The sequence below is a fragment of the Anopheles aquasalis genome, chromosome 2 (assembly GCF_943734665.1).
Source record: "Anopheles aquasalis chromosome 2, idAnoAquaMG_Q_19, whole genome shotgun sequence".
NCBI lineage: Eukaryota > Metazoa > Arthropoda > Insecta > Diptera > Culicidae > Anopheles > Anopheles aquasalis.
Genome location: NC_064877.1, coordinates 32,138,266 through 32,152,500, shown reverse-complemented (window position 1 = coordinate 32,152,500; position 14,235 = coordinate 32,138,266). Strand labels below are relative to the sequence as shown.

Genomic DNA, 14,235 nt, shown 5'->3' with positions numbered 1-14,235 from the left:
GATATGACGCGATCGCTAACGGCGGCCACCTTTGCGGCCGCTTACATTCTCTTCGACATCGGAATGCTGATCCTGAACCGATACATTCTGCTCGATCCACCGTTGATCTGCTTCATGACCGCCTCGGTCATGGGAATGGCCCGGGTAACGCGACTCACGCAGGACGCCCGTAGTTTTACGCCCGCTTGGTGGCTCTGGCTGGTCATTACCGGGGCCATGCTCGCCTGTACGATTAGCGTGAAGTTTGTTGGGCTGTTCGTGGTGCTACTCGTCGGTTTGCACACGGCCAGCGATCTGTGGGATGTGCTGGGTGATCTATCACGTCCGATCACGTACACCGTCCGGCAGCTGCTGGCCCGTGCGGCCACACTGATCGTCCTACCGATCCTACTGTACGCGGCCTTTTTCTACGTTCATTTGTCCGTGCTAAATCGTAGTGGCAGTGGTGATGGGTTCTACAGTTCCGGGTTCCAGTCGCACCTGATCGGCAATTCGCTGTACAACGTGTCGATGCCCCGGGAAGTGGCGTACGGTGCGGTGATCACACTGAAGAACCACAAAACGGGCGGTGGCTATCTGCACTCGCACAATCATCTCTATCCGAAGGGTGCAGGGGCTCAGCAGCAGCAAGTTACGACGTACAGCCACAAGGATTTCAATAACCGGTGGTTGATCAAACCGTACGACAAACAGGCGCAGCAGGTAACCAACTTGACGCTCGTGAAGCATGGGGATCTGGTGAGGCTGGAACACACGCCAACGAACCGCAATCTGCATTCGCACCGGGAACAGGCGCCCGTGACGAAGAAGCACCTTCAAGTCACCTGTTACGGTGAGGTGAGTACATATTTACTTGCTTACTTACAACCGGTGAGCGGGCCTTGTCTGTCTCAGAAGATCACGATTTGCATGCCCTCTTCGTCAATTCGGAAGGCATAAAGAGACTAAACAGACTGGATCGTCGTAAGCCATTTTCATGAAATGTTCTGTCGCGAACGAGTCTCATTCGCTTCGTGCATTGAAGTCGTCCTACAACGTTCCTTCTCCGGTCCGTGAGGCATATTCCTGAGGGTCCTTAGAGCCCTTATAGGGGGATTTTAGATTGCTTGATGTGAAACTTTCACAGAATACTTTTGAACGGCTTTTTATCAACCATGGAATGGATTTTAAAAATAATCAATTGCGATTTTTCCGAACATTTTGTACCACAGAATTGCCCGTTGTGCTATTCTTTATTCTATCCCGGTCTCGCACGTCAGAGTGAGCGAGAAAGCATAAAAACAGCGCTCTCTAGGGGTGAATGCGGTGGCTCGATTTGAATCAACCGTTTTATGAACCGTTTGCTGTTTGCCGGAAAACCATCTGGGAGGGTCACATTTTCCCCCAAATACTGAACTTGTTTAGAGTATTTTCGGAAGATTTCACACCAGTCAAAACAGAAATGGCAAAGATATAGGTTTTAGAAAATCGCCAAACATGGTTCGCTACTCGCGCGGTGAATTGACGTTGGTTACTATTGAAAGAGCTTCATTATGTTTTTAGCATTATCCTTATGTACAATATGATAGTGTGTGGCCCCATCTTCTTCTTCAATCATTATTTGTTTCGGAAATGGGTTATCTCCAAGTATTTTTGTGATTTTATCTTCGATTCTGACGATGGATTTGTCTGCGAGAGATGCAATCTTAACATTTCAAATGAAGGAGCGAAGCTAAGAATTTTTAGTTGATAGAATGTCATCATCTTAAACACCATGCGCAATTTCCGCGGCCTGGCGTGCATTAACGCTTTCTTCAAAGCAAAAGTGAAATGCATTGAAATTTATTCGTTGATGACATCCTTTTTCAACATGCTCGAACTCACAAACAAATGGTACAAATAACAAAAACTGTAGAACTTTTTTACTGTGAAATATCGTCTTTACAACGATTGCAAATCTGCATTTGTTTGGATCGTTTGATCGTTTGATGAAACATTGACTTATTTTAAAAATAACGGATTACTTTATTTTCGGACCAATCTATACATTAATTAATGTTCCTACATGTTACCGTTATTTTATTGTCCTTCTGTGGAAGGAAACATAGTGCATTGCACTCCCAGCTAAGCTAGATTTTCGAATTCCACCTCAATTTTAGACAACAATTGATACATTGCAATTCTATGTACAAGAGCACAAAACAAATGTTTTCAGCATAAAACTACAAATATTAAAAACCTTTCAAACATGCTTCCGTAACAAACACCGTAGAAACTATTGACTCTAAAAAGAAAAGCATGGTATCGTTTGAAAGCAATGAGGTGTTAATGCGCCAACTGATAGTAAATTCAAGTAATTTAATGGAAATTGTTGGCACGCTGGTGGTTAAATTTTTCTAACCTACTAACCGGATGAACTTTTTCTGGAATTTTAAAGGAAGGAATGGGCGATACGAACGACGTATGGCAGGTGCAGATCGTGGGCGGCAAAACGGGCGACATCGTCGAAACCGTGACGAGCCGGTTAGTGTTCTACCACTACATCGAGCGGTGCGTGCTGACGACCACCGGTAAGCAGCTGCCCAAGTGGGGCTTCGAGCAGCAGGAGGTCACCTGCAATCCCAACATCCGCGACAAGGCCGCCCAATGGAACGTGGAGGACAATCAGTTTGAAGAATGTAAGTAAAAAACCGCGCACCACGGTCCAGCATGGTCACGCTGTTCAGCACGCTGATGGTTCTTTGTTCTTTTTCCGTTTCGTTCCATTCCAGTACCGAGCGTCAACTTCCAGGTGTACGCACCGGGCTTCCTTAGCCGCTTCTTCGAATCGCACGCCGTCATGCTGCAGGGCAACGCGGGCTTGAAGCCAAAAGAGGGCGAAGTCACCAGTCGACCGTGGCAATGGCCCATCAACTATCGGGTAAGTTGGTCCCGCGCCGAACTCGCGACATCATTGTTGACATCGATCGATCCCGGGAAGGCTCGTGGGGTGTCCTTGCTGACACGAAAGTTATTTTTATTCATCCTCGCGACAGCAACCACGAAGCCTAGGCTGTGCCAGTCCCGTTCCAGTGTAATTAACGCCATTTCCGGAGAAACATCCTGCAATAAGAGCTTTTTTATGCGAGAGTCTTTTATCATCTGCCCCCCGGGGGGAGAGGAACTCATTGCGGAGAGTAGGTTAATTGATTTTGAGCTTCCTGGAAGTCCTGCAGCACGAGTACCGCATACGAAACGGAAGGAGCAGGAAATGAAATGACACTACCGACCGTTTACATGGCAGCGTCGATAGCGGAAGCTACCGTGTAATTATCGAGCGATAATTGCTTGGATTGCAGATAATTGGAAGCTGCTGCTGGTGCTTTAAGGACACTCTCAAGACGCTTGCAAATCGTCATGGTTTGGAGCCGCAGAGTAAACGGATCAGGAAGCATTTATGACACTCAATAACAAGCAGTTAAACCAAACATCACATGTTCCCTCGACCCAACAACCCATACGCACAATTAAGTCCTTCAGAGGTCTTCACGGAATGCCATGCCATTAAGAGCTCGCTCCTCCGTAAACACAAAGACGTTAAAGTAAGAACTGCGGGCTGTTGGCTGATCTATGATCGAGCTCCAAGAACCCCTGTCACTCGCTCTGCAACCCTTGGTCTTTCCTAGAGGCGAACAAATTACGCATAATCCTGCCACAAAGGATAGGCGTCCCGTGAAAGGGGGTTTTCGGCGTAGAGCGAGATATTGACTTACCATGTTTAATGACTGCCGCATCGTCGATAGCGTCATTTCATGCGGTTAAGGATTGTTGATTGTCTTCAGGATAGGACCTAGTGCGTGGTGTTCTAACCTCACCCAACGTCTTAATGAGCTAAAGCTTTAAATGCTATCCCCACCTGCGATGGGGTTGATCTCATTAGTGATCGACATGTCTAAGTGTGTCTGCGTGTATACCTCCCATTAACTTCTATAACTTCAAGTACCTTATAGTGGAACAGTGTGGAGCTATTTGAATAGACCGGAAAAGCCCGAAATATTGCCGCACTTCTAATGGCTTTCAATGTTTTCGGTATTGCTCCTGCAACCCCTCTAAAACAGTGGTTCGTCATCTGCTCTTTCCCCGTTTTGCGTCAAGCCTTGCCATCGATTGACGGCTTTTCGCGCCTTTTCGGTGCCTTTCGCCTGTGGGCCAGACCGGGCAGAGAACGACGCAACGTAGAGTGCGGACAATGGTGATCCCGCGGACAATTTTTCGCCTCATTGAAATGCACTTAAAAAGGAAAAGTTTAGTAGCACCAGCCGGAAAGCATTCGAAGCACAACACAACAACACAAAAAAGTAAAGCCGGCTACGGCACTTGTTTTACGGCCACAATCTGCGCTGCCCGAGAGGGCGAAGTGTCGAACCAAGTGACGCCCAGAAGCGAGGCCGGTGCGAGTGTTCGAGTGACCCAAAAGCGCTACTTCGCGACCGTAAACCCTGTCCCCCATCCACCACCGACTGACTGTGCGCTGTGTTCGTTTCATTTCGAGCATTAAAATAAACCACGGTCGGACACGGCACTCCATCCACGGCCATCCACGGCCACGCATCAACAGCGACAACGGCAGTAGCAGCAGCAACAACAAAAAAAAGTATTCTAATTCCTTCCTTTTTTCCGGGAAAACGCGCGGCCCTTTAGTGTCCCCCCCACGGAGGTGGCGGGGATTCAAAGTTTCGGGCGAATGTTTTACAACTTTTCCCCGGGAGTTCCACTTTTCGTCCATTTCCTTTCCGTTCCTCCTGTTCCCGGCCCCCCCTTGCTTCGTCTTCGTTTTGCTTCGTCCACCATTCGCGTCAATCGTCAATTTATGGTTCCGGCATCTCGTCCTCGCTCATCACTTCCACCACTTCGTTTTGCATTGCAGGGTCAGTTCTTCTCCGGTTCCGACCACCGGGTCTACCTCCTGGGCAACCCAATCATCTGGTGGAGCAATTTGGTGTTTTTAGCACTGTTCCTAATCATCTTCGGCGTCGAGATTATCAGATACCGGCGCAATTCGGCGCAACCGGCACCAACAGTGACTCCGGCGGATGCGTCACGCGAGGGTAAGTTCACTTTGACTGTCTGACCGACGAGTACTGTCGCAGGTTGAAGGGCAAATAACTTTTAATTGTCGCCATCGCAGCCGCCCGGGATCGCTCGTCTAATGAAATTGAGAGACGCGCGAGCCACGGTGGCTCAGAACCTCGCAGGCCTTACTTAGCGTGGTTGTTGGTTCATATTTCATTAAGTTGTTAGTAGATGATAACAATTTTCTCTCACTGAAAACTGTCTTTTAGTGCCATGGAATATTTATTTTAAGTCTTTCTCAGATACACTTATGCAATTTTTCATTGCAACTCATTTATTCTATTCCATAAATATAACACAATGCATATAAGCAATGAAAAAGAGTGAACTGACGGATATAACAAACACGGTTTCAATTGATTGCTTCCCTTCTACAGGCATTGGTTTTCGCGGCAAATTTAAAGAAATGTTATTTTGGTTTTAAAAGAGCCTCACAGAAGTTTCATACTGCAACTGGTTGGAAACCAACAGAAACGGAATGTCTATAAAGATTTTGTTAGCAGATTTATTTCGTATTGATCTGGCTAAGAAGGGCCATGGTACATTCGGGTCAAGAAAAGATTCATTTTATGTGATGAAAACATTTAACTTTATTTTTTGAAGTGAATGTTATATTATACTACAACTTTTCAAAATATTTCAATCTATTCTGGGGAAGATTTAATAAAAACATAATCCATGGCATCTTATTTAGGAAGACGTATCTTTGAAACTTTGCGGCACTATCTGGTAAATAGTGTACAGATTATGTGTTATAAATTTTAAATCGATCGGCTCAGTAGTTTTTATGCAACAATTGGCATCGACTTTGAAAACATTGGTTTTGAGAAACCCGCTTAAAAGTATCGAGAAATATATTTTCAAAGTATCGAGAAATATATCATGTTGCAGGTTTTAACTGTAAAGTTGCCATCATGTACTGGCCACTAGCATTTGCTTATTGGGCTTGTCTGGAATTGCTTCAAACACGATAGACTTGGACATCCATTCCATTCCAGTTCCTGCTAACAATCCTCGTATCGGTTGAACATTGCGCTCAGTTTTTAGCGACATTAATCTCGGAACATTGACAGCCCCGCTACCCCTCTTTACCTCTTTCCTCTGTCCCTCACTTTCTGTGCTCTTCCTTCCCTTTTCCAGACAACAAATGGCGCCTGTTGCGGGCCGGTGTGTGGCTGTTCGGTGGCTGGCTGATTCACTACCTGCCGTTCTATGCGATGGGACGAGTGCTCTACTTCCACCACTACTTCCCGGCCCTCGTCTTCAACTCCATGCTAGCCGGTAAGTCACCCGAAAAGGCACCCGCCGTATGGCTACCTTATCTCCATCCATCTCTTCCGTTTCGAAGTTTTTTGTGCGATCAATCATTTCGTCATTCGCGTGGATCGGCGATTGTAATCAAACTGTGCTATAGACCAACGCTGGGTTGTTGTTGAACCCCGCTAATGCGCGCGAAGGTACGAAGGATTAAAATGGTGGCCCCATGAGCTGGGATTAGAAACAGGACTTTACAGTGGACTCTACTAACGACAGACACCTTCTAGCTGCGTTTGCGTTTGATGGATGTACTTTTAACGAGTTGAGCAGCGCGTTCGGATGAGCGTCCGGTGACAGTGAAGACGGTCCCTCCAATTCGTCCCTTCCTTCACTCCCGTTGGACGGTAGTCGGACCCATGAAAAGACAGCTGTGCCACGGGAGTTCCACTTGGCACGCCCGAAACCAATTCTGCGAATCAACTCCCAGCTTGTTCCCTTTGTCCAGCAGCCAAAGTGGATCATCGTTGAAGGTGCGGCTGGCAAATGGATCGAAAATTCATCAAGCACCAGCGAAGCCAATCGAGAGGGTAAGCCACTTGAGCTGGTCTGAATGGTACACGCAGGAATTGGTATCCCGGTACCCTGCATTTCGGTCAGTGAATCGTGAAAATGTTCTCCATCCCTCGACGCGTTTCGAATGATGATTTCCTTCGGAGTGAGACAGGGTGGTATTGCAGTTGCAGCCAGCTACAACCATTAATTTCGGTCCGTTCTGTAATATTCATATTTTTATGGACCGCTGAACCGGCTGGGGAGGGGAAATCCGGTCAATACCGGCACCACCCCAAACAGATAGCATGCAAAGCGAGGATTAACAAGAGGACCAGCTATCAATTTGTGGGAACCAAGGGTTGCAACGTGAAAGGGGTAGTTTCTTTTCACCTTTTCGCTCCACGCACTCCACAATCCAGGTCGAGTGATTATCCACAACAACGCGGGAGCGCGCGCGCGCGCTCAAACACTCGAGATGATTTTAATGAGCTCGTTTCGGGAAATCGGCCAACTACCACCCCACGTGGAATGCGCGGCCGTGTTTTGGAATGGTCTCCAATAGGCCAGATTGTGCCGGAGCGTTTTGCAAAAATGCAAAACCCTTTTCCTCTTTCTCCTTGGCACCCTAGAAGCCACTCATCGAAGCGTAGAAATTCAATTTCATAACGAAATTAGTTTTCACTCCACACCATTTGGACCTGGGAGCTGGGTATGCTGGGCAACCCGGTGTTGGAACGGAAAGGTGACGAAAGAAAGAACGGAACGGGAAAACTCATTATGCAGGTCGATTGCGGGGAGCGGGGTCTCCACATCATTCTTGTTCCACATTAGTTTAATGTGTAAGAAGCGAAACCATGGGTCCGATTATATGGGGAGCACCTTTTCCAATTTATGTTCTTTTTTTGTAATGCGCCACACTCCTCTTTTTCTCTCTCTCTCTGTCTCTCGTAAGCAGACTCATTACCGTACAACCCCCAAACCCTTACTTTGTACCACTCATTAAAGCGTATGAGGGAATCAATTAAATTTTTATAACTTTTCGGATCGAACCTCGGAGCAGCAGCATCATCGGTAGCGGACGGAATGGACCTGGGGCACCCTGGGCAAGCATAAAGGCGGAATGTAGTGAAAACTAATTAGATTGGTTCGCAAAAACCCAGGGAAGGATGCATACCCATATGCCGGTTGTAAATATGTTTACCAGAGGGGAATAATATTTGCACAACATATTAATGGAATAACCTCTGGGTATCCTCTGCCGGGTTGTTCTAGTCAGAGGAACTTTCGTGGAAAACAGGACGCTACTCATGGTAAGTGGCGGTTGTGTATTCGTTTCCAATGTTTGAAATTAATCATCTAATGGTGCAGTCAGGCTGTTTGGGAGTACTTTTGACATTCAAATCTGATCGAGAACATCGATAAGCCATGGAAGAACGACGGTACTTTTCCACTGTTCCGTTTGGACTCAGAATATACGACTCTCAATGAAGCGATACATCTCAATGAGCTCAAAAAATGCTATGGTGGGGTCCGAAAGTAATGAGACTGGATTTATAATAACAAAAAGGTTTGAGATAACGGGTTCACATTTTACGCTTAGGTAGAGGAAGGTTTTAGCCGTTAAATGCACTTTATTTCATTCGGCTATGACCAACCGTATTAAAATGGGACGATTTTTCGCGAGCGATGTTATTAGTTGATGTAACGCTCCTTGATTTGTATCACTAAATTTAACTTCAAGTACATCCAGCGCAAAGCTTGCATTCGAGAGTCACCATTCATCCAGATGATTAATATGAGCAAGCACCAAACGATGCGATCACCCTTCGTTTACCTGTCGTCGAATGCAATTCTCATATCGTTCAATATCGATTATTATTAGAGCAACGCAAAACACGTCTTGTACACATACGAGAAACCAGAAAAATGAATCTTTATTAAACTCATAGGTTACTTAGAATTGCTTTCACCATTAATTATTTACCAATTGATCAATAGATGCTCGTTTGAGCAGATCAAGGTATTGTTTTTTATTAACAAAACTATTAAAAATATCATGTCACATTGTTGGAGAAAAGCTGACAAAGAAATTGATTTTTGAAAAATTGTATTTCGTACCTCGCTAAAAGCAGCTCACTATTTTGAAGCGGTTTTCGCATAACAAAAGTTTTCAAAATCCTCCCCCCGAAAATCCAATTAGAATATGTAGTAAACGAAGAAATTGACAGGGGCAATCTTATCTTCTATTAGCGACTTGAGACGGTAATCTAAATTGAACGACTATTCCATAAAAACCATATGTCCAACGTTCAACGTCCTTCTCAATAATCTTCGTAACTAGCGGCCTCGCATAAATCACATTGACTGATTTGATACACTCCATATGGCACACTTCAAATATCAAAAAGCTCACCAGTGCCAACAGTAATAGTGGTCCATTCGTCGTAAAGGGAAAGGATTCCCATTTAATACTCCAACTGCATTTCAGTGCACATGCCCCAGGAGTGCCGGAGGAGTTATGATTACACACTGCACGAACGCTCCGGCAATCCTCAACTAACCTACGGCGTAACACGATCCTTAAGTTGTTCGATTTCTTTGTACTGCGCCGGCCATACCACCAACTCGTGAGCCATGCCATGTCGTGTGAAGAAAGTGTGAACAAATGTTAAATTACTTGCTCGAATTACTCGCTCTAGTAGCCACGAGCTCCCACCACTGTGTCCCACACATCGTTCGCACCAACGGTCATCGAGTCCAGGAGCTAAAAGCACCTCCTCCATTGGTCCTTCCCTCCCCACCCCAGGGAACCATCGCAAAAGGTCATCGGTGTAGGGGAGGAGACGCGAACACGAGGAAATGGCCCGAAGAAGTACAAAAGTTTGCTTTTGAAAAGGCAAATCGCCTGCCATTGCTCGGTGAATCCCGGGGGGAGGGGGGGGGGCGAGAAAAGGTTTCGAAAATCTAATTTCGTAACAATCGTGTAACGACCAGGAAAACGGGAAACTTTTTACATCCCTAGTCCCTGGTCCCCTCTCGTCAACTCTCCGGCCAAAGCTAAAGAGAACATTCGGTCAGGAGCGATTTGCACGAGCGACTGAGTACCGAGTAAGTGAAACGAAAGCCGCAGCCGGATCCCGGAACCGTGATCGAGAGCTCGATTCGATTGAATGCCACGCCAATAAGGCCGACGCAGGCCTTCGGAAGCCCTTTATCAATGGAACAGGAAATGTTAAACACGAACGCAATCTTACTGATCCATGGCCAAGGAGGGGATCTTGTTCCTTTTTTTTTCTTTCTTTTTCTTTCCATTTTCATGGCTGCGTGAGAAAATTTTCTCAACACTCCACACGGAATGACCGACGGGGTAGCGGTGCGGAAACGGAATAAGGTTCACGATTGGTTTTCACGAGCGATTTTTTTTTCAATGCCTTCCCATTTTGTACCTTTCTTCGTCCATTGTGGACTTCCTTTTCGGCCCACGATTTGCTGTGGCCGCGAAGAGAGTAAGCAATAAGGCAAACACAGGGTTTTGCTGGAGCAAACTCTTGTTTACCAGTTTGTCTCTTCTTAGACGCAACGGTGTTACCTCGCGACTGGAAAGTTGTTGTTTGAGTTATCTTGATGGCAAACTTACTTTCTTCATTCCGTGTGCTTCGTGTCCCATTTCTGCTTTTCCTGTTAGGGGGAAGTGAAAATTGTGAGACGACTCGACCAATCTTGTTTCAAAGCAAACGATAAATGTGAACAATTGAAAATGCCATTATCAAACACACAACAGACAGAGCCACAGTTCAACAAATCATGTACAAAATTGCTGTTCATATGACAATTCAATACACTTGTATTCCTTGATATCTATCCTGTTAATTCGAATATCTAACACAAGCAATGCTCAACAATCGATCTCTGCTCTTGATTACCAATCAAATTTTAAGCTTCACAACAATCAAAGGTAGAGTTCATAATTATCGATGTTAAGCAGACATGCTAAGTATCTTGCAAGCAATTGAAAAACTTCAATTACAACCAATAAGATGTAAATGCCAAGCGCCCTAGGCAAGCATTTAAAAAAGCCATTAAAACTATTTCCTAGCTACCATTAAACCGCGGCCAGATCAGCGACTAGAGGTCGTATAGTACAGAAAACGAGAATGTATAGTCGTACTGCAGGAGTGCTGCTGCTGCTGCTGCTGGATTAATCACGAGCTTCTTTCGAGTGTAATGCGGATGAGAGAAACTGATCTAATAGGATTAAAGAGCTAGGAATACATATGGCCGACGTTTCAACCAAAACTTTAACAAACACTCAAAAGAGTTTTCTGAGGAAAACGTTTAGCAAAAGCAGCCCAATATTCGTAGCACATAAATCTTTCAAATGTTTAAATGTTACAATTAATGTTGATAGCAACATAAGCAGTAGCAGAAGTTGCCCCTTGACTGTAGATTTAGCTATCCCTGCTCTTATTACCTCTAAAAGATTCATTTATATTATATCTATGAACAATTACGTTTTCAACCACGTGTTATTTAATGTTTATGAATTATACAACTGGTCGTACATCTATTGTTTGAAATTCTAGAGATTTATGGTTTAATTTGATTTATTGCTGCTTTTGCGCGAATGGCCATTGCATTGTGTCAAGCATGCTTCTTTTTTTGTGAGCTTTCTCATTGGTGTTCCTGAATTGGGCTGTGTGTACTGTTACTGTTTTAGTTAAAATTCTTTTTGGCACTTCACTTATCTTTCCTATAGATAATTTTTAAAGCTTTTTCTTTGCTAGCATCCATGTTTCTCTTGCTAAAATGAATTTCTTAATTTTCACATAACATGTTGCAGCTACTGAAGGCTATTAACAGAACACTTCTTTGTGCCACACTTTGTGCACAAGCAAAATTAATACAAACTAAAGCGAATTGGCGGTTGCAAATGAGTGTAATACCTTTTCCCTGCACGCAATCGTAATGAGAATTCCATTCCGCTCTAGTTACCAGCGGTGCCAGGGAAAATCGAAAAAGATTTGGGTTAATTAAACATGGAAATAGGGTGTTTCGATTGGGCTGCAAATCACACTGTCCGGGCTACCGTCGAACGCCGAAAAGTCAACACCCATCAGCGGCCACAACTATTGATTGACCGCGACCGCACAGCTCATTTCAGCGCACGTTCCACAACTCGCCCTCAACCATTCAGTCAATGGTGAATGCCAAACACGCACGCTGAAAGCTCAATAGCACAAGCGGTAGTCCTCCGGATTTCCGGCGAACAATTATTATGTGTGTGCGCCGTTTAGCTTAACACTCACTCCGATCTGGAATGCCAGTTGCACTCCGGTGACAGCGAAAGGGAGGGGATGCCGTGCTGCGATGCTTGTCCCTTTGAATGCTCTCGTCGAGGTTACAGCACTGCAATTGCGCGTCCGGTGACACACTCATCCACTCCACTCATTAGTCCGTCCGTCTAGCGACTCGGAACACTCACCTTTCGGGGACTGCGGGTGTTGAGTGAGAAAATACCAAACCATCCAGCCCATAGCCCAGCGATAGCTACCTAGTGGTGTGCCCCAAAATTGGCGAATGCGTCAAGGACATTCCCGTTCGCACCTGCTCAACGCTCAACCTTCCGTAGCCACCGTACCATGGCCGGCCGAGTGCGCAATGATTTTCGGAATCATGATGGCGGAAAATTAAAATACAATCCCTTTTGCGAGGGTAGAACGAGGTAAGGTGGTAAAGGCGCAGGCGGGCATCGAACACGATGTTCGATTTTTGGCTGTGGTCGCGAAGCCCCCGTTACCATTTGCTTTTCGGGGGAATAAATTAAATTTCGAATTCCACTTCACTTGTCCTCTCGCCCATTGCTTACAGTTCGTGGTGTGGTGTGACCATTGGGAGCTGTTTGCTTTGCTGGAGAAAAATCCATGTAAACTTCCGCACCTGCCCACGGGTGCTGTATTTGTTTTGCATTAGGCTAATGCGTGCGCAAATGTACTAGTTTGGAGGGGATTGTGGAGGCATTCCATTTTTTTTCTGTTGTTGACTTGTTCCAAATACACCATTCGCGCTATGCCCAATATTTGATATATACAAAGCATGGGTCGTAAATCATGCTCCAAAAAGCGTTGCCAAACCGGCGATATCACACCGTCAGCCAGCGCTAGCAAGAGTAGCGAACAGGCAAGCATGTACCTTGTTCCAATGTTCCAGCGTTCATTAATTTTGAACGACGCAAATCCTCTCGCAAGGCTACGAGGATTGGACGGAAGGACATGGGAAACATCGACACGCAAGTTTCATTTTATGCCGGTGTATAGTTTATGCTCCAGTGGATTATGCTAAATAATTACTTCCACTATTGGATTTCCTGCGAGGAATGTCACCAACGGACGGTCGTGGGTGTGTTCATTCATCACACATTCCTGGTGCTCTTGGTCATCAAACTAACGCGGCACAATGGTTTAGAGTTTTTGCACAAAAAACCTCGAAATCAAAATCCCACAATCGAACATTTCTGTGATGACCAAAACGAGGACCACAATATTGTAACATTCGTTGACAGAGTATTTAAGGGACCGGACAAAACGAGACGGATGTAGATATTCAAAATAAAAAACCCTATCCTAATCATTCTCTCTCTCTCGCTCTCTCTTTCTCTCTCTCTTTCTCTCTCGTTGCAGGTGTGATGCTCGATTACCTGACGGTCCGATTGCCGGGCTGGCTACGCCACGCTGTGCTGGGATCGGCGATGGCCTGTCTGGTGTACAGCTTTGGTCTGTTCGCACCCCTTGCCTACGGTATGAGTGGTCCCTTCAGCCACGAACCAAACTCCACCCTGGTAGGGTTGAAGTGGTTGAGCAGCTGGGAGTTTTAGGCTACCGATCGGATCGGGAAACCGCGAATCGGCGGTCTGCAGGTAGTCGCGTTACTCATCATCACTCTTGCCAACCTACAGAAGGACCACGATTGGCTGGGGATAGGTTGATAAAGATAAAAAAAAGGAAAAGCGAAAAAGGATATTACATTGTTACAAAGCTTCCTGATGCTTGGGGCAGAATCTGTAATACTCATTATAGTTGCAATAAAATAGGTGCATTAAATCAATGTTACGAACTAAATTTACGAAGTTTACAGGGTTTAGATACTTGTTTTTCAGGTAACTTTCGGTAAGTAGTATTTCACTAACCAGGGGTCGTATTTGTCTTCTTCAGAACAAATTCTTCGTCTTATTATAGCATCTTAACAGAAATATTTAATTATACTTAAGCAATTGCGCCCTTAATATATCTACAAAAAAACTTAAGCAAAAAAAGTCTAAAGAAAATCGTCAAGCTATGT

General features: G+C 45.3%; 1 protein-coding gene across 1 annotated transcript in view; it reads left to right on the top strand.

The window, feature by feature from the left end:
- LOC126568860 (protein O-mannosyl-transferase 2) overlaps positions 1–13,946 on the top strand; it is a 15,521-nt gene extending 1,575 nt beyond the window's left edge. The window contains exons 3-8 of the mRNA XM_050225517.1: positions 1–837; positions 2,417–2,657; positions 2,751–2,899; positions 4,886–5,066; positions 6,232–6,372; positions 13,578–13,946. The exon at positions 1–837 is cut by the window's left edge and continues 54 nt beyond it. Of these exons, the coding sequence (XP_050081474.1) occupies positions 1–837; positions 2,417–2,657; positions 2,751–2,899; positions 4,886–5,066; positions 6,232–6,372; positions 13,578–13,771 (1,743 nt within the window). The 3' untranslated portion in view covers positions 13,772–13,946. The remainder of the gene's footprint in view (positions 838–2,416; positions 2,658–2,750; positions 2,900–4,885; positions 5,067–6,231; positions 6,373–13,577) is intronic.
- The last annotated feature ends 289 nt before the right edge of the window (positions 13,947–14,235 follow it).